General features: G+C 39.3%; 1 protein-coding gene across 3 annotated transcripts in view; it reads right to left on the bottom strand.

The window, feature by feature from the left end:
• The window catches only part of GABRG3 (gamma-aminobutyric acid type A receptor subunit gamma3), a 668605-nt gene that overhangs the window by 605854 nt on the left and 38103 nt on the right, over positions 1 to 24648 (bottom strand). For all 3 annotated transcript variants that reach the window (XM_032342305.1, XM_032342306.1, XM_032342308.1), the window contains one exon: positions 14450 to 14517. In XM_032342305.1, coding sequence (XP_032198196.1) covers positions 14450 to 14517 — 68 coding nt within the window. The remainder of the gene's footprint in view (positions 1 to 14449; positions 14518 to 24648) is intronic.

Below are 24648 nucleotides of genomic sequence, written 5' to 3'. Positions count from 1 at the left end.
GGACCTATTTGAGGACTTCTTATACCACTTTAAGGGCCAGGAGAGCTCTACCAGGGACTGCAGTGACCTAAGTCCTTGGACTGGCAGCACTTTTCTTCTCATAGTATCTTCCTGTGGTTTCAGAGATAAGTTTAGAGCTCTGATTTCATGCTGGTAGCATCACCTGTGCCAACAGCAGCATACCTGGTGACAAGACATATTTGAAAAGTAAAAGACACAAGATCAAAGTTGATTCTGACTTCGTACATTTGTTTTGACTAGGCTGCTTTTGCAAAAGAATATGTTGCTAACAATAGATAAACCAAAAAGCAAGAATTTGGACTGATAAGTAAGGATGTTCAGTTAAGAATTTGTTGAGTGAGGAGTAGTTACCAGATAGCCACACAAGATCTAGGAAGAAGTCAGAAATCATGTCTCCAGCTTAGGCTAAAAAAACCTCACAAGATGTTCAAATCAGAATTTTCCAAATAAGGAGCACTGTATACAGTGCAGAGTGCAGCTAACGTTCTCTCTCTTCTGTGGCTTTTAGCCTGCCCAGCACTGCTAGACAGAGAGAGAGATTTTCAACAAATGTTGTCCATGGATACTCCTTAAATACTGGATGCTGGAAGAGTTTTCACGGTTCAGTACACCTGACACGAAGGTCAACTCCTCCTAGAGAAGGGGGTCTTGCTGGTCAATTTCAACAAAACAGAGTTAGTTAGAGAAGACTGGACAATTCCAGAAGAGAAAGGAAGGGAAACTGAATTCACAGGGTCATTCTTTTTTAATCTCATGTAAATTCCTTTTAAAAGCTTAAGCCTTAATTGGTTTCCTTATTCAAATGTCTTTCTTGAAATCTCTAACTTGTAACTTTGAAGCCAAAAGAAAAGAAAGGAAAACAGTATTTTACTGCTTTCTTTGATAATTCATTTTCATTTCCTTGCATAACTCCAAGGACAAGTCTATCTTTAGACTTCGATATTATGAAAGAGAAGGATGGGCAGATTAGAGTCTAGAAACAAAAGGTGAGTGATTGCAAATCATTGGCACAATTAATTGTTGGTAGGAAATTTTGAAAGAGGTTTTTCAGTATTATAAAATTTCCTCTTTGTGTCATAGGCTCATGAAACTGTAGGACATTTACTTTAGAAGAGATCAAAGAGGACACTGCATGCATGTTTCTTCTCCTCGACAAGGCCCCCAGCACCTTGTTTTCCACTGGGGCACCTTGGTGACCTGGAAACAGCAGGCTCTGCTCTCTGAGAGCCAAGGTGCAACCTGCTTGCCTCCAAGGGCCAGCCATTTGTTTCACTCCAGTTCTATCCTCTTGCAGGATTTCAGGAGTAGACAAAGAAAGAGTGAGCAATGTGGTTTATACAGACTGAAGTGTATCTTAGGCTCCTCCTCGTCCTGGGTGACTGCCTGGCAACCTGAGGGCAGTAAACTCAGGAAATGTTAGTGAATAAACTGGACTCTCAACCCACCTGGGGCACGTACCTCATCCTAACTGGCCCGGCTCTGCTGCCATGAGCTGCGGGGTGACACCAAGTGCAGGGACATGCACGGTGAGGCAGCTGTATGACCAAAGCAAAGACTTGGCAGACTCAAGGACATGAGAACGAAGTTGAACAACATGAGGATGGCAGAAGCACAAAGGAGGACAAAAGTGTCTTAATAAAGAACTTCCTGGGGAGAAAAAACAAGAAGCAGATTCTCTTAGGTACATGGCTAAGTAAGTGTAAGGAAACTCCACAATGGGAGTTTTCTAGGACTAGAGTAAGACACCTATATTTAAAAATAATTTCTCTAAAAATAAAAAAAAAATTAAAAAAATTCTCTTTAATTTCAAAGTTGAATTAATTCTTACTATTTATTACCTACTTCCTACTCGATTATTTTCTTATGACTGAATTTCACCAACCTGTACACACTTATTAATCCTCTCCTAGGGGCACCTGGGTGGCTCAGTGGGTTAAGCCGCTGCCTTCGGCTCAGGTCATGATCTCACGTCCTGGGATCGAGTCCCGCATCCGGCTCTCTGCTCGGCGGGGAGCCTGCTTCCTCCTCTCTCTCTCTCTGCCTGCCTCTCTGCCTACTTGTGATCTCTCTCTGTCAAATAAATAAATAAAATCTTTAAAAAAAAAAATCCTCTCCTATGTGCACAGAACCCTGGAAAATGACAGCAAGAGAAAAATATAAAAAGAATAGTTTTCAAGAAGTGAACTCCAGGAGCAATGAAAAATGTTAGGGGTCAGACATATATGCCACTAGTAGGAATATGAAGAAACATGAGGTGAACACCAAAATTGAGGATTTTTTTTTCTGCAATGGTAGCTGCAAAAAAGGAATGAGCTGAATGGCAGTGGTGAGGTGTCTTCAGAAAGAATGTGGGGAGCCTTGATGAGTGAATGTGATCTTTACAGAAAGAAAAATTGGACAGTCATTCCAGGAGAGAACAGGAGGAGAATAGGCCAGAGCTAGGAATAGGAAATTGGAAAAAGTCTGTTAGTTCAGCATGCCGAAAGCATCCTGTTTCTGGGACTACAGTGAGTAGTGACGCTGAAAGAGGCTAGAGGCAAACTGTATAAGACATACAGTGCTGGTCGAGGAGCCTTTATTCCACAGACACCTGGGATCCACACAAGGTGTTCCAACAGAGGAGCAACGAGCTGAGACCCACCTCCAGGAAGACAACTGGGGCACCTGTGTGAAGACAATGTGGGAGAGAAAGAATACTATACACAGGAAAGCCAGTCGGGAAACTGAAGTAACCCAGGGAAAACAAGTGAGAACCTGAAGAGAGAGCAGAAGATATTAAAGATACAAACAAAGAAAATAGTTTCTGGTGTAAAGTTCCAGGGAGCAAAAGGAAAGCCTTAAATGGGAGGAGGACAGGAGGTGGTTGAGGGGGCCCATAAAGAGCCCCTATCAGGGCTAGGCTAGACTGGGCTGGGAGAAGAGAAGCCAGACAACAGCTGCTGGAGCCTGGATCTGGGTCAGGGTATATGAACAGCTAATAGCCCCCAAGCAAATAAGGTGTTCTTTGTTGCCACCTGAAATCCTAGAAGCTCAGAGAGAAAGCATGGCATCTTTTCCAAAGACCAGCCTCTCTTGCTCATCTCTTAATTCTTCACAAATGAGGAAGAGAACATATGCCCACATTTTACTCTTTCTCTGGACATTTCCTGCTCCCTTTGCATCCATGCTCTGCCCTTGGGAGGGCCAAGCTCCAAGCACTCCTGATGACTATTCTGCACTCCTTACTTGGTTAAGACCATCTAACAAAGACACATACATGACCAGCATCATAGCAGGTACTAAAGAGGTAAAATGAGGGAAAGCAGCCTACAACTCTGGGCCTCTTAAACCTAGATTCAAAGGATAAATTATGCACTTCCAGTAAATACCAGTATTTAGTGTTCTGTGCCTGGCATCATGCAGAAGCTAGGTTTGTTAGTGAACAAGATGCTAAAGGTACTGCCTTCTAGAATGGACATCCCTAAATATTACCCCCACAATTCTGTTCTCAGAGGGCTTCATCCATTCTGTCATTCATCCATAGCAGCTCACCCACCAAATGCAAGTCTGCTCTGAGTCCTGCATCTGTGCTAGTCAGGGGATGACAGAAATACAAACCCATGCCCTGGGGGATTTCTGAGTCTCATGAGAAAGACAGATGTGAAAGTAAGTGGTTATCAATTATGCGGCGGTATTCTGGCCACAGCAATTATAAGGGTGCCATAATATCTGATGTTCACATTGACCTTGGGATTCTCAAGCTGTACAGATCTCAAAGTGTGAAATGGGGCAGAGTGGCCAGAAGGAGCTGACATGAGTGGTTGCCTTTCTAGTGAAGCAGTGGGGAGTAGGGACTGCAATTCTCCCTTCTGTATAATCTCTCACAGCCATGGGTCATGTCCAGTGACCCATACCAACAGCCTCCTTGCCCACCTAGGAAGTCTCACTGCTGGTGAGCTGAAAATGGCTGCCAGCTTGGTCATAGGTCCCAGCTCTGGCTCTTGCAAAACGAGAGAATATCTTCAGTTCTCAGAGTGGGAGATTCAAGAAGCACCCCCTCACACCTCTAGAACCAGCCTTGGCTTCAGAACTACTTAAAGTAGGACTTCTACTTATCTCTGTGGGGGTGGTCTTGTGCTCTTCATTATTAAGTGGAACAATAATCCCTAACTCCTAGGACCGTCCTAGATTTAGAATATAATATGAAATACAACCTTGCTAGGGGAGTAGCTATACAAAGAGGGAAGCTACACCTGCAGTCACCCTTGCTGTGACGCTGAGCCCTGAGAGAAGGGTAAAGGTAGTGGGTAAACTACAGCCCTCCTGAAGCAACAAGTCAGGGTCACATGGAAAGTGACAACCTCTTATAAATAACCAGAACCTGCAAAATATGGGATGGGCCCTGTCTTATGCTACTAGGGCTACCACAGTGAAGTATCACAACCTGGGGAGCTCAAATAACAGAAATGGGTCATCTCTGGAGGCTGGAACCACAAAATCAAGGAGTTGTCAGTGTCGATTCCCTCTGAGGTCTGTGAAGGAGACACCATTCCTGGCTTTTCTCCTAGCTGCTGGTGGCTTGCTGGCCATCCTTGGCATTCCTTGGCTTGTAGATCTCTACCTTCATCTTCACATGGTGTTCTCCTTATGCATGTACCTATGTCCAATTTTTTTTTTTTTTATATAAGAACACTAGTCTTGTTGGATAAGGGCCCACCCTACTCTAGTGTGACCTCATCTTAACTAATTACACTTACAGTGATTCTGTTTCCTAATAAGGTCACATTCTAATGTACTTGGGGAAAATATTTCAATAAATTAATTTAAGTAGGAGGGATCTGATGGGGGGTACAATTAAGCCCATTGCAGGTCTCATTAACAAGATTTGTAGATGCTTTCTGCTGCTTCCAGGGAGCTGGGCAACAGGGGTAAAGCTGGCTTTTCAACCCTTTGCAGAGTCAGGGTATAGCATCATTTTTGAAAGATAAGCTACATAATTTATCTGTTTAGTAACTTCCATAGGTTTCTTCCTAAAATCCAAACAACTTACTATGTTCTACAAAGCCCTCACTGTGATCTGGCATCAATAAGCAATCATTACTACCTCTCTCCACTCTCATATAAGGAAACCTTGAGTGTGTGGTCACATCTACATGTTTTATTTCTTTGTGGATCTGCCCACAAATTGAAGCCATAGTGTTTGTGCTTGTTCAATGTTTTATGCTGTAGCACTTGAAGTTGCATAAACACTTCGGCCTTTTGTGGTTTATTACACAAACATTTTGCCCTATTACATGCCTCAGCATCTGGCACATAGTGGGTGCTCAGTAATATTTATTGGATTAACAAACTTTGTTAGCTGTGAGTCACCCTTGACTTCTCCCATTCTTTAATGCCTGCATGAGGTCAATCTTCATGTCTGGAAATTTACATTTCTCAAGTCCACACTCACCTCTATATCCCACCACTACTATTCAATTTAGGACTCATATTTCTCACCCTGGGCTTACACAATAATCCTCAGATATTTCTCCAACTCAGCCTTGCCAGTCCCTACTGTCATCCTCCACAATGCTATAGGAGGGACTTCTCTGGAAGATACATGTGACCAACTCCTCTTAGGAGCCAATAATTGTACCTTGCCACCTGAAGCAACACTTTAGCACAACATACCTGTCCTTCTGATCCTACCACAGGTGCAAATAAGGCCATAGCAAACTGAGTGCTATTTTCTGCCTCTAGGCAAGTTGGACCTGTGTGGGGGCTTATAGGTACTTCATCAAGGTAAGATGCAAGAACTTCTTCAGATTCTTTAATATTAAGTCCCAATTCAATGGCCCACCCTTTCAGAAAATGCTTTTTATATACAACATAAAGAAGGTGCTCTTTTCAGAGGTACATCATGGAGCCCATATTGTGAAGAATGACAGATACCAATTGTGAAATACACAACAGAAATGGAAAAGTGCAAGATGAAAAAAATAAGAAGCTATTCATACATTTGAAGGAGTTTGTGTGCAAGATCACCACTAACAAAGGACAGATGCTTTATTATCATTACAGATATTACACTGTTCTTACATCACTGAAAAGTTCACATCTATTCACACAATGCACATGAATGTCCCATCCTACCAGGGAGTACCTCTAATAACATTTGTATAAAATGGTGAAAAGTTCCAAGAAACAGGAGGACAAAGAAAACAAGACATAGAGTATAAGTTTAAAATGCACTGATTTTACATTTAAGATCCATCTATTAGAATAGCTCACACTGACCTTTTTACTTCAAAGAGTGAGTGATTGTTCTACCACCTTCCAGATGGATAGCCTTTGAGATAGGACATGAGGGTTACAACTTTATTTCCATTAGCCATAAGCTTGGGTGATGATATCAATGTCCTCCACAGGTTTATTATTAGGACTAATTTCTTACAACAGTGGAAACACTGGAAAAGTGTTAGCTAATATTTTTAGAGAAAGAGAAATTAATCTAGTAACTAATAAAATTGTAACCTAAAGGCATGGCAAAGTTTGCAGTGTGAAAGATGTGTATCTGTTCACACATAAATATCTACTAACAGGTATGTATGTGGACAAACAGAGAGCGAAATGATTTTTGTCCCTTCATTCATCTGATACACACTTATCAGGGCATCTGGACCGAATACTAGGGAAATCAAAAAGAGAAGTGGGTGTTGGCATCAGGGCTCAAAGTCGAGTGGATACCTGCTACAGAATGAGGCTTGCTGGATCCCAAGTTGAAAAAGTCTTTAAATGTCATCATCTTTCTCAATCTTGGAGATTATTTTCTAAATCCCAGAAATCATCATCATTTACACTGTGTGGCTCCTCCAGTGTATTCTTTTTCTTTTTTTAAAGTTTTGTTTGTATAAGTAATCTCTACACTCAATATGGGGATTGAAAATCAAGACCCAAAGATCAGGAATCACATGCTTTTCTGACGGAGCCAACCAGGTGCCCGCTCTCCAGTATATTCTACTGATTTATTTAATAAAGTTTATGTTTTATATACTATTATTTCTACTGCTGTTAGCTTGAAAATGGCTTTTTGTCATGTGATGAACCAGATCTCAAATGCACAAGCTTTATGTGTGAAGTATTATTTTTCACTTATTAAAAGAATATTGAAACCACATCTGTAAGACCTTCCTTTTAAACAACACATAACAGACAAGTGTTCTAATCTTCTAAAGCTAACATTGCTATAAGAAAGACATCATTAACTTCCTCTAATTTCTCTTGGAGAGTCATTATATAGGGAAATCATAGACACTAGACTCTAAAAAACTTCCTCTTTTTCACTAATCTGAAGGCAATCAGGGAGGTCACTAAAACAAGAAAAAAAAAAAAAACCCTACAGTAATATTTCATTAGGGTCTCCCTCTTGGCCCCAAATCACTTCCTTGCTGATTATTAGAAATCTTAAAATTTCAAACCAAATGTGGATGACAATGATGGAAATTGCCTGTCCTAGACCAACATTCTCACTAAGAACATACAAAAAAGCTAGATAAAATACACATATAAAAATCAAATTAAAATGCACATTTAAAAACTCAATTTGGGGCACTAGGGTGGCTCAGTCAGTTAAGTGCTGAACTGATGATTTGGGCTCAGGTCATGATCTGAGAGTAGTGAGATCAAACCCCATGTCCAGCTCCATGCTGGGTATGGAGCTTGCTTAAGGTTCTCTTTCTCTCTCTGTCTGCCCCTCCATCCCCTCCCTCCCTCTTTAAAGACAAAAATAATAATAATCAATTTGAGGAGGTGAGAAAGTGGACTAGCCATGATAGACCAGATTTCCCACTTGCAGTCATCTCCTCAGAACCTATTTCCTGGCAGTGTGGTGCGTGATGTGGAGGAGCTGGGTGTAGAGCAGCTGCTAAGAATACAGAACCCAGTAGAGCTTGAGGCAAAACTGGAGTTTGGGGAAGTCAAGGAGTCCTAATATGAGAGGTTAAGATTTCAGAGAAAACAAATAGTGGGGAAGTAAGCCATACAACGTTCATTTGCCCTCAATACATTTACTGATTAAGCCACATAGAGAAGAAATTAAAAAGCAGTCATTAAAATGGCTTAAAAAGAAGAGCAAAACTGTTGGCATTTTCTGGTCAAAATCATAAATTTATAAATTATTAAATTATAAAAACTAAAGTTTAGGATCCATTTAGAGTGGCCCTGGGAAGCATCCCAGGACCTCACTTGAGACCGTTGGGGAGGTATGCCCTGGAGTAGGAGAAAAACAGAGCCCAACAGTACCTCAGGAAGATTGCAGACCAGACCACACCAGCTGTGACATCCAGACATGAGAGACAACATCACCTGAAGCCTCTGCAAATTTCTGCACATAATCAAAATTATCAGGCACATCAGAAAATGGGACCTATCAACAGAACAGGCAATAAAACTGGTGCCACATATAGCCAGATCCTACAGCTATCAGCCACATTTAATAATTAATGTGTTCAAGGAAATAGATTGCAAGACAGAGAATTTCACCAGAGAACTAACTTAGAAACAATCAAATTAAAATTTTAGAGATGAAATTAAGAACTCAACAGATGGTTTTTGGAGATAACTGGACACAGATGAGGAGTGATGGTTTGCTGAAAGGTAGGCTGGAAGCCTTTCCACTGACTGAAGCTTGGAGCAAAGGAATGTCAAAAAGACCACAAACATATAGGACAAGTGGAATGTAGGAGAAATGTTAAACATGCATGTGACTGGAGTATTAGAGAGTGAAGAGGGAGAAAGAATAGTGCAGAAGCCAGATTTAAGAAATATCAGCCAATATATTTTTTTTAATCTGATGAAAGGTATCAAAGTACAGATGCAAAACTGCTACAAACCCTAAGCAGGATAAATACAAAGAAAACCAAAACAAGGGTGTCTTCGGGGCACTGCAGGCTTCGCTTCCTTTGAACTTTCCTGAGCTTAGATGCCTTCAGAAAAATTTTAATGAGCAATGGGCATCCTGTAGTCATATCAGACTTTTCTGTAATGGAATTCACTCACCTTCCTCCCTCTTGGGCTTCCATGATTCCACATGCTCACCTAGCTTCACCTCTTAAAACTATAGCCAAAAGCAAGAGGAGATGGGATGAGGTTCATAGATATCATGAGGAGCTTCATGGGCCCATGTTCTCCCCTTCTCCTCCTGGCTGCACATCCTCCCCCAGGTCTTATAATTCTAAGCCATGGAGCATACTTTGGTGATGTTTTCCCTGCCCTCAGGACTTGTACAACAGCCCCTTCATTTCTGGGCAACACATCATCACAACCAGATATTACAGTCACATCACGTTTGACTCTATCACTATGTGTCTTGGATTTCCTGAGATGACTTGGCACTGGTTCTCTTTAAAACAAAGGTGAAGAAAATAGTCTGAGAGGGCTACATAATCTAGGATTCCAACTGTAGGACTTTCTGAAAGAGGCAACCGACGGAGACAGGAAAAGTGTTGGTAGTTGCTGGGGGTTAGAGCATAGGGATGAGCAGGTGGGGCACAGAGGATTTTTAGGACAGTGAAAATATTTTATGTGCTACAACAATGGAGGATAAATGCCACCATACATTGCTGAAAACCCATAGAATGTACAACGCCAAAAGTGAACCTTAATATAAACTACAGACTTCAGCTAATAATAATATATCAATATGCTTTTAACAATTGTAACAAATGTTCCATACTAATGAGAGATGTTAATGATAGGAAAAGGGATTGTATGTATGTGTGTTGGGGGGGGCATATGGGAACTCTCTGTGATTTCTGCCCAATTTTTCTATAAATTTAAAATTATGCTAGATGATGTGAGTCAGAGAATGACACATACTGTATGATATTATTTATATGTGGAGTCTAAAGAAATGGAAATCATAGAAACACAGAGTAGAATCATGGCTGTCAGGGTCTGGGAGTGGGGGAAATGGAAAGATGTACCAGTCAAATTGTACGAACCTGCAGCATCAAGATGAATAAGTTCTGGGAATCTAACATACAGCATGCTGATTATAGTTAAACTATTGTATTATATATTTGAAAGTTGTTCAGATCTAAAGGGTTCTCATCACAAAAAAAGGGGGAGAACTATGTGGGGTGATGGAGGTGTTAACCAACCTTATTGTGATAATCATTTTGCAATATACATATATCCAATTGCCAAGTTGTAAACTATAGACTTAAACACTGTTACATGTCAGTTCTATCACAACAAAGCTGAAAAAATATTTTTAAAGCTGCTTTAAAAAAATAAAGTCTATTATTTATTTTTTTAAAGAAAAGGAAAATAATTCTAACATTACTCTCACTCTGAGACCTCATCTTCTCAACTTCTAAGTTAAAGCTGAAACTCCGTAAGTTCTACTGCTGTATTTCAATATTGACTACAGAAGTGCATTTGATCATAGTTGGAATCATTGCTCTGGGATCTCCATCTTCAAGAGCTTTACATAATCGTTACAAACATACTATGTGGAAAGAGCAGTATCTTCTCTACCATGACCTTGTGATGATCAAAGGAGATGAGGTCAATACCACAGTGTAGGTATCAAAGCATTAGTTTTCTTTGTTCTTTTCCTAAAATGCTGCTTACGGGGAACACTCAAAAATAAATGTGCATACTCTCCTGATCTTCAGATTCCTAGTCTTGAAATAAATGATGCACAATTTCTATTAAAAAGAATTTAGAAGTTTGGAAATTTCCAAGTTAGAAATGCTCATCCTTTAAGAAGCAGCTTCACCAACAGGGTTTTGAGGGCAGTGAAACTATTCTGTATGATCCTATAATGGTGGATACATCTTCAGACATTTGTTCAGATCCACAGATGTACACTACCAAGAGTGAACCCTAATGTAAACTAGAATGTTTCAGTGATAAATAAGTCAGTATAGATTTACTGATTGTAACAAATGTACCTCTCTGGATGAGGGGGTTGATATTCATGAGGGGTAAAGCTGCACATGTGTGAAGGCAGGAGGTATATGAAAAATCTCTCTACCTTCCTCTCAACTTTGTTATGAACCTAAAACTGCTCTAAAAAAATAAGTCTTTCTAAAAATTAAACATTTAATTTAAAAAGAAAGTAATTCAGAAGCTCTTGATTCATGAACCTCTTGAAACATCCCTCGGGGCTATGAGATATTTGTCCTTCTGGGACACTTGGCATTGAATCTATCTCTGCTCTGGCCCCCCATGTACCATAATAGTTTGTTTATGAATCTAAACTTACTCCTCTCACTCATCTTTGTCTTAACCTGCACTCAGCACCTTGCATGACACACAATAGTTGTATGTCAAATGTTTACTGAACAAACAAAAAAAGGAAATAGAGAAATTCATCCCAGAGAACATACAAATTGAATATTCAAATGTACCTGTATATACCTAGATTGGTTAATTGAGCTATATATCCATAAATAAGCCTTTGCCTGCCTGGCTATCTCTCTATCAAAACTTTGCCTACCCTTTATGCTTTGCTTAACTGACATAAGTTAGTAGTACATTAATATTTATCTTGGAAATAGGGAGATAGTCTAGACAACTCTAGTTCTGCTGAGAACGGTCTATAAACATGCCATTATTTCCAGAGCAATGCATTTCCTATCGTTCAGCTTGCCCAGTGGTGCTTAGATACTTGCTTCACTTTTTTTTTTTTTTTAACAGTTTTGAAGTGATTTTATTAAAGCAATCTGAGGGTTTTGAAGGGACTTGCTTCACTTTTAAAAATAAAAGGCAACCAACATTTATTGGTCTACCCTTTCACTGCAGTAGATAATTCCTAGAAAGAAAGAAAAATTGGACCAAATGAATTTCACAATATTCAGGCTATTTTTTTTTAAAGAATTTATTTATTCACCTACAGACAGAGATCACAAGTAGGCAGAGAGGCAGGCAGACGGAGGAGGAAGGAGGCTCCCCACCGAGCAGAGAGTCTAATGCCAGGATTGCGGGATCATGACCTGAGCCAAAGGCAAAGTCTTTAACCCTCTGAGCCACCCAGGCGCCCCTGGGCTATTTTTTTTTTTTTTTAAGTGAGAGGTTAACTGGAAAAGCTATCTACTTAATCTCATTTATTAAAAATATAACAGTAGTATTTTGGTGTGTCTGCTACAGAACATATATGGTTTTGATGCTCATGAATTTTTCTCAGGTCTTACAACACCTCAGACCATTTTAATATCATTCATCCCCTCTTGATGAGGGATCAAAGTGGATTATTTTAAATAATGATTTTTTTTTCTTTTTTTAAATTTAACTTTATTTTTTCAGTGTTCCAAGATACACTGTTTATGCACCACTTAAATCACTGTCATTTGTATGCCATGCAATTGCGAGCTCTCTCTCACTCTCTCTCACTTACTCTCTCTCTCTTTAAAATGGAGGAAAGGGTCTAACTAGAGATCTTGATGGATATGAACCAATCTTAGGAAATTTGACCCATACATATCTTAGATGGAAGTGGGTCAATACACTTCTCAAATGCCAACGTCTGACTAAGGATGAAACCCAACTCTTCATAAACGTTTCAGGCCTCAGTCCCAGGAAGGTCCAAGTGCTCCCCAACCATATCCCACTCCCTTGCCTTTTCAAACAGCACACTAGCCCCTCATCCCCCCAATCAGACACACCTGTCTTCCCGACATCTTTTGAGGACTTCGCCATCCCATGTGGTAAACACCTGCCTATCTATCAAGCTTCAGATTGAGGCCTCCTCAGAGAAATCTATTCCAAATGTTGCCAGCTTTCCCAAGAGGGTGTTTGCCAATTAGCAGAGTCCTTATCATTCTGTACATGACTGTCACTTACTTTGCCTCTTCCTCTGAAGCTATGACCTCCAGACAGAAATTTTTATCAATTCCAATAGCAAAGCTTAATCCTGGGCAATGAGTAGATCTTAAAGTTATAGGAGTTCATGAAAATCCCTACAATATACAAATACAAGTATCTCTTTCTAAAATAATTTTGTTAACTATATCTCTATGGAGGCACTTCTTTTTTAGTGTTGGGTATAAATTAGTCTTAGACTTAAGGGTAATGAATAATGTGAAACTGATGTAAGAAAATAAAACTCCAGAATAAGAAACAAATGAACTGAGAAGTGATTACAGTCTTTATTCGGTCAACTGATTCATTACTTATCAAGGAAAGGAAATATTACATTTACAATTTACATTTTACAATCTGCAGCCCATAAGCTGTGTGAACTGAATTCTTTTTTATTCATTTCACCATGTTTTTTTAAAATTTCTTTTCAGCATAACAGTATTCATTGTTTTTGCACCACACCCAGTACTCCATGCAATACGTGCCCTCCTTAATACCCACCATTTTGCCAGTGCCCCATCCTCAATTTATGGATGACATTTTTTTAAGTGAGTTACCCATAAATATAATTTTACCCCTACATAGAAAACTTTATATCATCAAAGAAAAGATGAACACTTTTAATATCTGGCAATGAAAAGAACTGATTTTTGCTACTAATTCTGGAGGGATTATTTCTAACCACAGAACATTGCAATGAAAAGACAGCATCTAAGTCAGCATTTTGGCAATTCCCCACCCTCAGCCTCACCCCACTCCCTGCAAATCCAGGAGCCAGTGTGCAGCAGTAAAGTACAAAGAAGGCCCCCAGCATACAAGAGTTCCTGCCATCACTGGGTCCACAAATGCCAATACATGCTCTTGAAACCTTGCACACTCCACTTGGAGCCAAGACACCAGCCTGCAGCACCTCCTGGGACACTTTTATGCTAATATACTCCAGCATTCCAACACTTTGCTCATAGCTAAGCACTTTTTACAGGGAAGGCCTTCTTTCACATTGCAGTTACTTCTGGAGCTCATTTCCCTTCTAAATCTGTGAGAATACCCTACTCAGGAAAATCACTTACTTGATACCACACTTTCTCCTGCCAAAATAAATAAATAAATAAAAATAAGGCAGTTTATTTACCCCCAGAGTTCAAACTGAAGAGCAAAGTATAATCTGGGTAATTTCAGATCCTTTCCTAAGAAACACTAAAAGGCAGCTCTTTGGGGTCTTGAAAAACTGAACCAAAAGTTAAAAATCTGTCATTTATATTTATCCCTAATAGTAATGAAACCAGAAGTAGCCAATGACTGCACAACTGCAAAGAATCTTGCCTGAAAATCTATGTGCATTAAATACATGTGTGGAGAAGGTGGAGTGTGAGATGTCTTTTAAGAGCCATGTCTCACTAACATCTCACTTAGCATCACAAACTCCACTGCATGATTTTTCTTAATCATTTTCAATATTTAAACTACCAATCAATGCTATTGATTTAAGAAGTCAGTTGTGAGTTTAAACTTGCATGATTAATCTCAAACAGAAAGTTACAACAAGAATGTAAGAACTAATATTAAGGTCATCAGATCAGAGAAGAAAAGAGCTTCTTACCATGTTTATTGATGACACAGGACCAATGCTGTTAACATAGATGTCAACGTCAATTACAGTTGGTTTTACTGTGGAGAAAAATACATGTGTGTTAACACCTTGTGTCAGAGAGATGGAGGAAAGAAGTATTCAACCTCCTTTGACTCATGCACTAACACCTCATGGGTATGTGGGAAAGGGGTGGATTTTTCTTTTGGATTTGCCTTGCAGTTGCAATTCAAATCCTGCCCATCTTCCTTTTTAAAATTCTCAAAGGATGAGAAATTCTTACTTGTATTTAACAAATTCTTGGAAAATAGGGCATTTATACCCTGCAAGTTGCCAGGAATAGATGACTGTAAAGATATCCTGCAATATTTGTTAAGCTGATTAAATGGCAAAGAAAATATAAGATGATAAATGTTAAATGACAGAAAACACTGCATAAGCAACTTATTGCCAACATTTTCTATAAAGCCAAGCCTCCCAGTGATGAGTAATATCAGAGATGGTTAGCCATCACCTGGCTGCCTAACTAATTGTTCTGCCTAACAAAATGACTCAAAGCTAAGATCTGGAGAGTGCACGCATCAAAGAAGAATAAGGAATATTGATTATTGTTACTGTAAAACCTAAAGAAATGTAATGTATCACAAATTTAAAATCCTATAATTAATAAATGAATAACACTTTCGTAAGTCAAAGAATTACAGTTTCAACCACGATGGCATAAAATTTATAGGTGAGATATTGTAATCCAACATTGTGCATCAGAGGTGAAATTAGTTAATTTCCCCTTAAAGAAAACCAGTTTCTCTTTCCTTGGCAGAGACCAATAATGAGATTGCAGAGCTGGCCAACATCTGAGTCAGAGGTTCATGCCTTTTGGAAAGAAGGAGGTTCCCTTCTTTGCACTTAGCAACTGATAAAGGGAATGACATCACCAATTTTAGAATATTTCTTCCTCAGAGGAACAGGAACAAGACTCTGAACCTTTGCATATGAAACAAATCATTTCAGATATTAGAGTATTTGTATCTGCAATTATTTCGATAAGCTTCCTTCAGTTTCACTAAATAACCTATCATTCACAAATTGGACTTCCGCACTCTACTTTCGGAACTATGAGCGACACTTGTGAGCTTACAGTCTCAATAAATTGCATACCCAGCAGTCTGTAGCCCAAGCCATTTTCCAGACTTCTATGAAAATGAAAACAATGATTATGAATTTGAGCCAACTACTCTAACATCTGTCAGGATAACCAAATTATATTAGCTTCAAAGAGCTGTTGGCATTTTGGAAAACAAACCAACACCATTCTATGTATTATGTATATGGTGGTTACATTTCCTAAAAGGACTGTTCTTCATTTTAGACAGATTTTTTAACTACTATAAATAGTAAGTAGCACGTTTCTTCAACTTCACTGGATTCAGCAAGTTTTCTGTTTCCAGATACCACATAACCTTTGGTGATGTCATACAGAAGGCTGTGTTAAGTCAATCAACTGAGAACCTACTTTTTGCAAGAGACTTTTTTGGTTATTTTATGGTATTAGAGTTTAGGCTTCCAGAGCTCTTAATCTCATTAAATTAAAAAAAAGACCTAGAGACATAAAGCCTTAACAACTTGAAGTGGGAAGTACTAAATCAGTATTAAGTGCATTAGTGCAATGAAGGTTTTAAGGGATAACAGTTTGGAAAACACACACACACACAAACACACACACACACACACATACAGATAGATGCACACGTGTGCACACAAAACTAGGGGGAAATTAACTGTTTTATTCATTTATTTGAGAGAGAGACAGTGAAAGAGAGCATGAAAGGGGAGAAGGTCAGAGGGAGAAGCAGACTCCCCGTGGAGCTGGAAGCCCAAGGCACAATTCGATCCCAGAATTCCGGGATCATGACCTGAGATGAAGGCAATTGCTTAACCAACTGAGCCACTCGGGCACCGGGAAATTAACTGTTCTAAGCAAATATCCTTTTAAGCAGCATCATGCTAAAGTAAATGGAGCTTTTAAGAAAGTGGCTCTGATAATGGAACCCAGGAAAGAGACTGTTCACAAGTGGCTCAAGGTTTATAATTCAAAAACTCAAGAAAAGGCCCTGACAATTTTTTTTTAAGATTTTATTCATTTATTTGACAGAGAGAGACCAACCAGTAGGCAGAGAGGCAGGCAGAGAGAGGAAGGGAAGCAGGCTTCCTGTTGAGCAGAGAGCCCAATGATGTGGAACTTGATCCCAGGACCCTGGGATCATGACCTGAGCTGAAGGCAGAGGCTTTAACCCACTGAGCCACCCAGGCGCCCCAAATAATCTTTGACAAAGGAAGCCAGACCATTCAAATGGTGTTGGGTAGACTGGATATTTGCATGTAAAAGTAGGTTTGACCCTTATGTTACTAAATATAAAAATTAACCTAAAATGGATCAAAGACCCAAAGTTAAACCAGAAACTACAAAATTCTTAAAATAAAACATAGGATAAAACCTTCATGACACTGCAGTTGACAATGATTTCTTAGATATGACACCAAAAGTATAGGCAACAAAAAATAAATAAATTAGACTACATCAAAATTTAAAACTTCTGTGTATCAGAAACAGTCAACAGAAAGGAAAGGCAACCCACAGATTGGGAAAGAATATTTGCAAATCACATATCTGATACATGGTTAATCCACAACATAGAATGAACTCCTGCAACTCAACAACAAATAAGCAAAAAACCTGATTTAAAAACAGTCAAGGACTTAGACATTTCTTCAAAGATATGCAAATGACCATTAAGCACATGAAAAGATGCTCAACAGCACCAGTCATTAAAGGAGTACAAATCAAAACCACAATGAGATACTATTTCATCTCCACTACAATACCACTTCACTTCCATGGAAAACAACAAATGGTGGCAAAGATGTGGAGAAACTGAAACTCTTGCTCATGGTGGGAATGTAAAATGACACAGCCACTGTGGAAAACAGTATGACACTTCTTTAAAAAAAAAAAATTTAAACATAGAATTACATGACCCAGTAATTCCACTTCTTCTGATATACCCAAAGGAATTAAAATCAAACATATATTTGTACACCCATGTTAATAGCACTATTATGCACAAAAACCAACAAGGTGGAAACAACCCAAGTATCCATGGAGGGAGAAATGGATAAAACAAATGCAGTGTATTCATATGGAATATCATTTAGCCTTAGAAAGGAAGATTTTCACTGTTTTGTTTTCTTTTATGTGATGGTCAGTCACATGTAGCCACAAGACAAAATGCTCAGATAACAAAGTTCCTTACATTCACAAGTCCTAGAGACTGGAGATATGCCTTGCAGGGTCACATGGGAAAGATACCACCATATCAGAAGACAGAAGCCAAGGAAAGGCAGAGGGAGAAGGCACTTATACCATGATCATAAATGGGGTTTCCACAGGAGAGACACAGCAAGGCAGGATAAACAATTAGGATTGAATAGTTTGAATAATTCCTGTGATCTCTGGTGGTTTGGGGATGATTAAGGCAGAATAATATTGGTTCCTGCAGTGTAAGGGCCAGAGAGAGGGACTATGGCTCTGGATTGGTTAGCCTGCATATCAAAGGTATGCTCCTGGCTAAGTCCTATGCTATCTCTAAGAACTGGCTAGGCCCAGAGGAGCAGTCTCTCCTCAATTAAAAAAAGGGGGGGGGGGGGGGTTTAAGATATCAAAACATTATAATCTTAAAATTATAAATATAAAATGTAAAATTAAAATATGCATGTGTGTTTGTATATACATACACACAATACAATGACACGTTACAATATGGATGAACCTTAAGGATATTATAATAAGTGAAATATGTCAGTCAAAAAAGACACATACATTTTAAGTTGCTTCTATGAGGTACATGGAGTAGTAAAATTCACACAGAGAGAAAGAAGACTGGAGGTTGCCAAAGGCTAAAGGAGGGAGTAAAGGAGGGTGGGTGTTCAATGGGTGTGGAGTTTTAGCACTGCAAGATGAAAAGAGTTCTGGAGATGGGTGGTGGACAGTAACGGTTGCAAAACAATGTGAATACCTACAATACCACTGAACTCTACACTTAAAAGTGGACAAGATAGCAAATTTCACGTTATGTATATCTTACCACAAAAAAAAAGATTAAGCTCTGGGTAGTTGATAGAAGGATGAAGAGTTACACGTAAGTGAAAAAGCTAGAAGTGGGGAGAGAGGGGGAGAGGATGTGATTTTCTGAGTGAAAGGAGGAAGATACAATTCAAAAAGTATAAAATAGGGCTATTGTGTTCGGTTTTCAATTCTTTTTTAATTATATCTTGCCTGTTTGGGTGTCTTTATTTCCTATAAATTCAGAATGAGTGTATCTGGGAAGAATCACAAACTCATAAACTGTGCAGCATAAAGGAATGTGGAAAAGATGCACTGGGTAAGCTGTGACGGGGTCAACCACATTCATTCCCTTAAAAGAGGTATATGGCCTAAAAGGCAATAATGTAGACTGCACTTCTACTTGCTTCTGTCACAAAACCAATGCACAGACCTGTTTGGTTAGTTTTCTCCACTCAACCATGGGCTTCCTCCTCTTAGAACAAGTATTCAAGAATTATCAGTCAGAGATGCTGGCAAGGATGTGGAGAAAGGGGAACCCTCCTACACTGTTGGTGGGAATGCAAGCTGGTGCAACCACTCTGGAAAACAACATGGAGGTTCCTCAAAAAGTTGAAAATAGAGCTACCCTATGACCCAGCAATTGCACTACTGGGTATTTACCCTAAAGATACAAACATAGTGATCCGAAGGGACATGTGCACCTGAATGTTTATAGCAGCAATGTCCACAATAGCCAAACTATGGAAAGAACCTAGATGTCCATCAACAGATAAATGGATAAAGAAGATCTGGTACATATACAAAATGGAATACTATGCAGCCATCAAAAGCAATGAAATCTTGCCATTTGCAATGACGTGGATAGAACTAGAGGGTATCATGCTTAGCGAAATAAGCCAATCGGAGAAAGACAACTATCATATGATCTCCCTGATATGAGGAAGTGGAGATGCAATGTGGGGGGGTTGAGGGGTAGGAAAAGAATAAATGAAAGAAGATGGGATTGGGAGGGAGACAAACCATAAGAGACTCTTAATCTCACAAAACAAACTGAGGGTTGCAGGGAGAGGGAGGTAGGGAGAAGGGGGGTGGGGTTATGGATATTGGGGTGGGTATGTGCTATGGTGAGTGCTGTGAAGTGTGTAAACCTGGTGATTCACAGACTTGTACCCCTGGGACTGATAATACATTATATGTTTATTAAAAAATTTAAAAAATAATAAAAAAGAAACATTTCATACTCCAAAAAATAATAATAATAATTAGCAGTCAGGAGCTGAGAAGATGACCCAGATGCACAGATAAGAAATGGCACCTGTCAGAGTGGCCTCACTGGGGGAAGAGTATAGGTCTAGGGTGGGTCTGTCTACTGATGAACCTAAGGGTACATAGCTGAGTTTTGCTTTTCAGTATGCTGCTTAAAGCCTGTCTTATTGACTGTGGACACAAAAGGAAAGTTGTCATGATAAAAAGTAAATTAGGTTGTTTCAATGCAAGAAAGTCTATTTTTTGACACTTGACATCCAAAAGCACATCTAATATAGAATAAGATTCCTATTAGACAAATTCAGCCCCTCTTGCAAATAGAAAAATAAATCAAATTTCATTTCCAAAATTCCCAACAAGTTATCTGTTAAGGGACTGCATTGATGTATCATAAGTGAGTACTTCTTAGCAGCTGTCCACAATGCTAAACCTGAATAAAACAGGTAATAAAAACATTTCTGTATAATCTGCCACCAGTTTACTGCTTCCCCGTTACATATAAATCTTAACAAACATCTTTCATTTTTCTGTCTGCCAAATTTTGTGTTTGCTGTTCTGGTTCTGGGCCCTAGAGGTGAGCACCAATGCCATTCAATGAATCAAATATATCATTGATGCCTCAAAATAAGGTCAGATGCTTTACTGACCAAAGCACCCATTCCTCTCTAAAACCATAAAATTATGACAGCAAGTTTTACTTTAGAAGAATTGGAGGAGAAAACTAAAACAAACAAACAAACAAACAAAAAACCCAGTAGAAAACAGAGGAGTTATGCTTGCTGCAATGTGTGTTCATGAGACCCTGGGTGAGTTGGCATCATGGCGTCAATTCCTCTGGGAAAGGTAAAAGAGCAGGAATCCATCCCAGAAGGAATGAGTTTAAAGATTTACACAAAATACCCACCATGTTGAAGTGGTAGGCCTCAGAGACCACAAGGACCCTACTAATAATCATTTGGTTTTTCTCAGTCATTTGATTAATATCTCTTATAGAAGATAGTCTTATACAAATTTTCACTAAGTGCCTGGGGTCTATTATGAAAAATTATTTTACATGTAATAACTGAGAGAAAAAGATCTATAACCTTTCTCTGAATATACATACTGTTAGGTTATTTGCTACTTTTAGGACATGAGCATCCTTTAACATTTTCAATGAGGACTGGCCCTTGGAAAGAGGGGTCTACAGGTAATCCAGTTTCACCCTTTCCCACAGTATCTGCCACAGTTCCTGGTACACTGTAGGTACTCATTGTATACTGGATAACTATGGTTCCTGGAAATGGTGGTTTTATTATATTTAAATGGATTTTACACATTAAATGTTCACATGAGATTCCAAACTACAACAGGAAGAATCAATTTTAAATGTCCCCTGGAACCTGAAGACAACCACAGATTGATGCAAGTAGTAGTCAATTGGTCAAGACTGATAAAAGATTGTCCAAGACAAGGGTACTCCTGGAAATAGGCATCTGTTACAACGGAAATTGCATTAACTCCCTGAGAGAGGTAAAAGCTGAGAGTGGCACTGAGAAAGTTGCGAGAGCAAATGAAACCATTTATATTCATTCATAAACAAGCAAGAAATAGGCAGTGACAGAAACATAGATTAGAATAGATGGAATATAGGGGCAGTAAGTGTTGACAAGAATAGAAGATGCAGAGTGAGGGAAAGCTCCAAGTGATTATAGCTCTCCACAGAAGACAATCCTTCATGAGTTGGCCCCAGACTGGTCGCAAGAGGGAGGAGGAATGGGACCCCAAAGAACACTGAGCAAATGTGCTAAGTGAGGCAACACAGCCAGAAGATCATACTGCCTGGCTGTCCAAGAGGCTCTGCCATTTACCAGTTCTGTAATCCAGAAAGGTGTCTTACTTAACATCTCTGTGCCTCAGTCCCACTAAGTGTAAGATGAGCTGATAATAGGACCTAAATCATGATGGGGGCTCAAAAGGGGTGGTTAGACTGTTGTGAAGTAAGTAGTAGGTGCTCCCTAAATGTTTGCTATGACTGCTGGAACCTCTGCAGTTTGACGGAGGAAAGAATGCCAAAATCTTCTATGTGTTGCCTTTCAATTAATATTTATGTCTAAAAGTCATTCTGGTCACTTAAAATCTATTTTATCATGAGAAATTTAAATATACTGAGAAATATTTAAATATCTGCAAATGAATTTTTAAAAAAGAGAAATAAGTAATACCAACTCATGCTCATGAGGTTAAACAATAGGGCTCTTCTTGTAGCTTATAAACTCCCTTCTAATCTTTGTTGCCTTTGAGGAAAAAGTGGGAACTCATTTGCTGTTGGCCCCTCCAATTTATTGCCCCCTTCCTTTACCTGAACTAAGAGTACCACTGGGGAAGATGACGCATTAGGTAGCCTCACTCCCCACTCCATCGCCAATGTCCCTTTAAGCTTTGCCTCCCCTCCTGCTGATGCTCATAGACAAAAGTATTAATATCTATTACATTGCATGGTAATAAGCATTTGCATCTAATCAATATCTAGTATTCTCATTCCCATTTGAAAGATGGGAATTTAAAAACATGATTGAGGAGGTGACTCAGCCAGGATTCTGCAGCTTCACTAGAGCAAAATCTCAGGGTTCACCCACAACTCCCCAGAGGCTTAACTTTGGCAATGAGGCTTAAAGGAATTCTGGATAACAATGACTTCCATGGGCGGGGGGTGGGGGGGGAGCACCTGGGTGGCTCAGTGAATTAAGAATCTGCCTTTGGCTCAGGTCATGATCCCAGACTCCTATGATCTAGCCCTCTAAGTCTCCCCGCTCAGCAGGGAGCCTGTTTCTCCCTCTCTCTGCTCCTCCCCCTTTTTGTGTGTGCATGCACACTCTCTCTCTCTATCTCAAATAAATAAATAAAATCTTAAAAAAAAAATGACTTCAGTTTATCATCACCATCGCCATCACCATCACCATCACCACCATCATCACAAATAATCTTTCCAAACTCCTGAAAATGCAAATACTGTCTCTGAGTCTTAAAGTAAGTCCATCTATACCATGTCAGTAGAGAGGTGTTTTTAAATGCCATTCTCTAGCTAAAAGAATACTAGGTTATGGGGGAACGGGTGAAGGAATTTGGGAGGGAAGAGGTACATAGAATGGACAACCGCAACATTGAGAGCACTATTGTGGGTCCCATTTCAACTATATTAGGGCTCCTACTTGGCCAGTTAACTTGGTTCTGACATTCCATTATAAGGTTTACAGCTAATCCCACCTCTCCCAGTCCCAGAACTATAGATGCCAACGCTAAACCCCTATGTCTTTCCCAATCTTTCTGTAAGTGTGTAATCTCAAGTGGGCCAACAAGAGCTAAAAGATCAAGATACAGTTGTTATCACCTCAGACCTGTGTCACACCTGATAAGTAATATAAAAGAAGGCAAACAGTGAGATTCCATTTTTGTATGCACTCAGATAAAAATGTATTACTGAGGTAGACAGTCTGAGAATTCATATTCTCAAAAAAATGAAAAGAACACTAGTGCTACAGCTCAGAACCACAACTTCAGAACTCCAATTGGTATATAAATCTCCACCTCTTAAAAGAGTTTGGTGATAAGAGGATAAAGGAACTTAGAAAGGCATCCACAAAGTCTAATAATCTTATAAATTTGACTCTGAAGTAGTCAAACACCACACCACCTTGTGAAAATTTAAATTTTCTGTGGCTCGTTTTCTACATCTGTAAACTGAGTGTTTAAAGTAAGTTTTCCTCCAAGCATGAGTATAACTGACCATTACAGGAATGACACATTTTAAAAATGTTTTTCATGATAACACCTTGTCCTTTCTACTACCTAACTGGGAATATCAAACTGTATTCACCAATAGAATTTTAGCAGGTATGAAAAATTAATACATTACAAAGTTAAACAATGAGAAGATTCAGAATGGTATGAGAGGCATGGTATCTGAGAGATCCTACTATACTTTAAAATGCATAACAGATGGTGGCATCACAATTCCAGACTTCGAGCTCTATTACAAAGCTGTCATCATCAAGACAGTATGGTACTGGCACAAACACAAACACATAGATCAATGGAACAGAATACAGAGCCCAGAAATAGACCCTGAACTCTATGGTCAGCTAATCTTTGACAAAGCAGGAAGGAATGTCCAATGGAAAAAAGACAGCCGCTTCAACAAATGGTGCTGGGAAAATTGGACAGCCACATGCGGAAGAATGAAATTGGACCATTTCCTTACACCACACATGAAAATAGACTCAAAATGGATGAAGGACCTCAATGTGAGAAAGAAATCCATCAAAATCCTTGAGGAGAACACAGGCAGCAACCTCTTTGACCTCAGCCACAGCAACTTCTTCCTAGGAACATCGCCAAAGACAACAGAAGCAAGGGCAAAAATGAGCTATTGGGATTTCATCAAGATCAAAAGCTTTTGCACAGCAAAGGAAACAGTTAACAAAACCAAAAGACAACTGACAGAATGGAAGAAGATATTTGCAAATGACATATTAGATAAAGGGCTAGTATCCAAAATCTATAAAGAGCTTAGCAAACTCAACACCCAAAGAATAAATAACTCAATTAAGAAATGGGCAGAGGAAATGAACAGACATTTCTGCAAAGAAGACATCCAGATGGCCAACAGACACATGAAAAAATGCTCCACATCACTTGGCATCAGGGAAATACAAATCAAAACCACAATGAGATACCACCTCACACCAGTCATAATGGCTAAAATTAACAAGTCAAGAAATGACAGATGCTGGCGAGGATGCGGAGAAAAGGGAACCCTCCTACACTGTTGGTGGGAATGCAA

The sequence above is a fragment of the Mustela erminea genome, chromosome 5 (genome assembly GCF_009829155.1).
Source record: "Mustela erminea isolate mMusErm1 chromosome 5, mMusErm1.Pri, whole genome shotgun sequence".
In the NCBI taxonomy this organism is placed as follows: Eukaryota; Metazoa; Chordata; class Mammalia; order Carnivora; family Mustelidae; genus Mustela; species Mustela erminea.
Note: the sequence above shows the minus strand (reverse complement) of the source record. Positions and strands in the feature narration are given on the sequence as shown.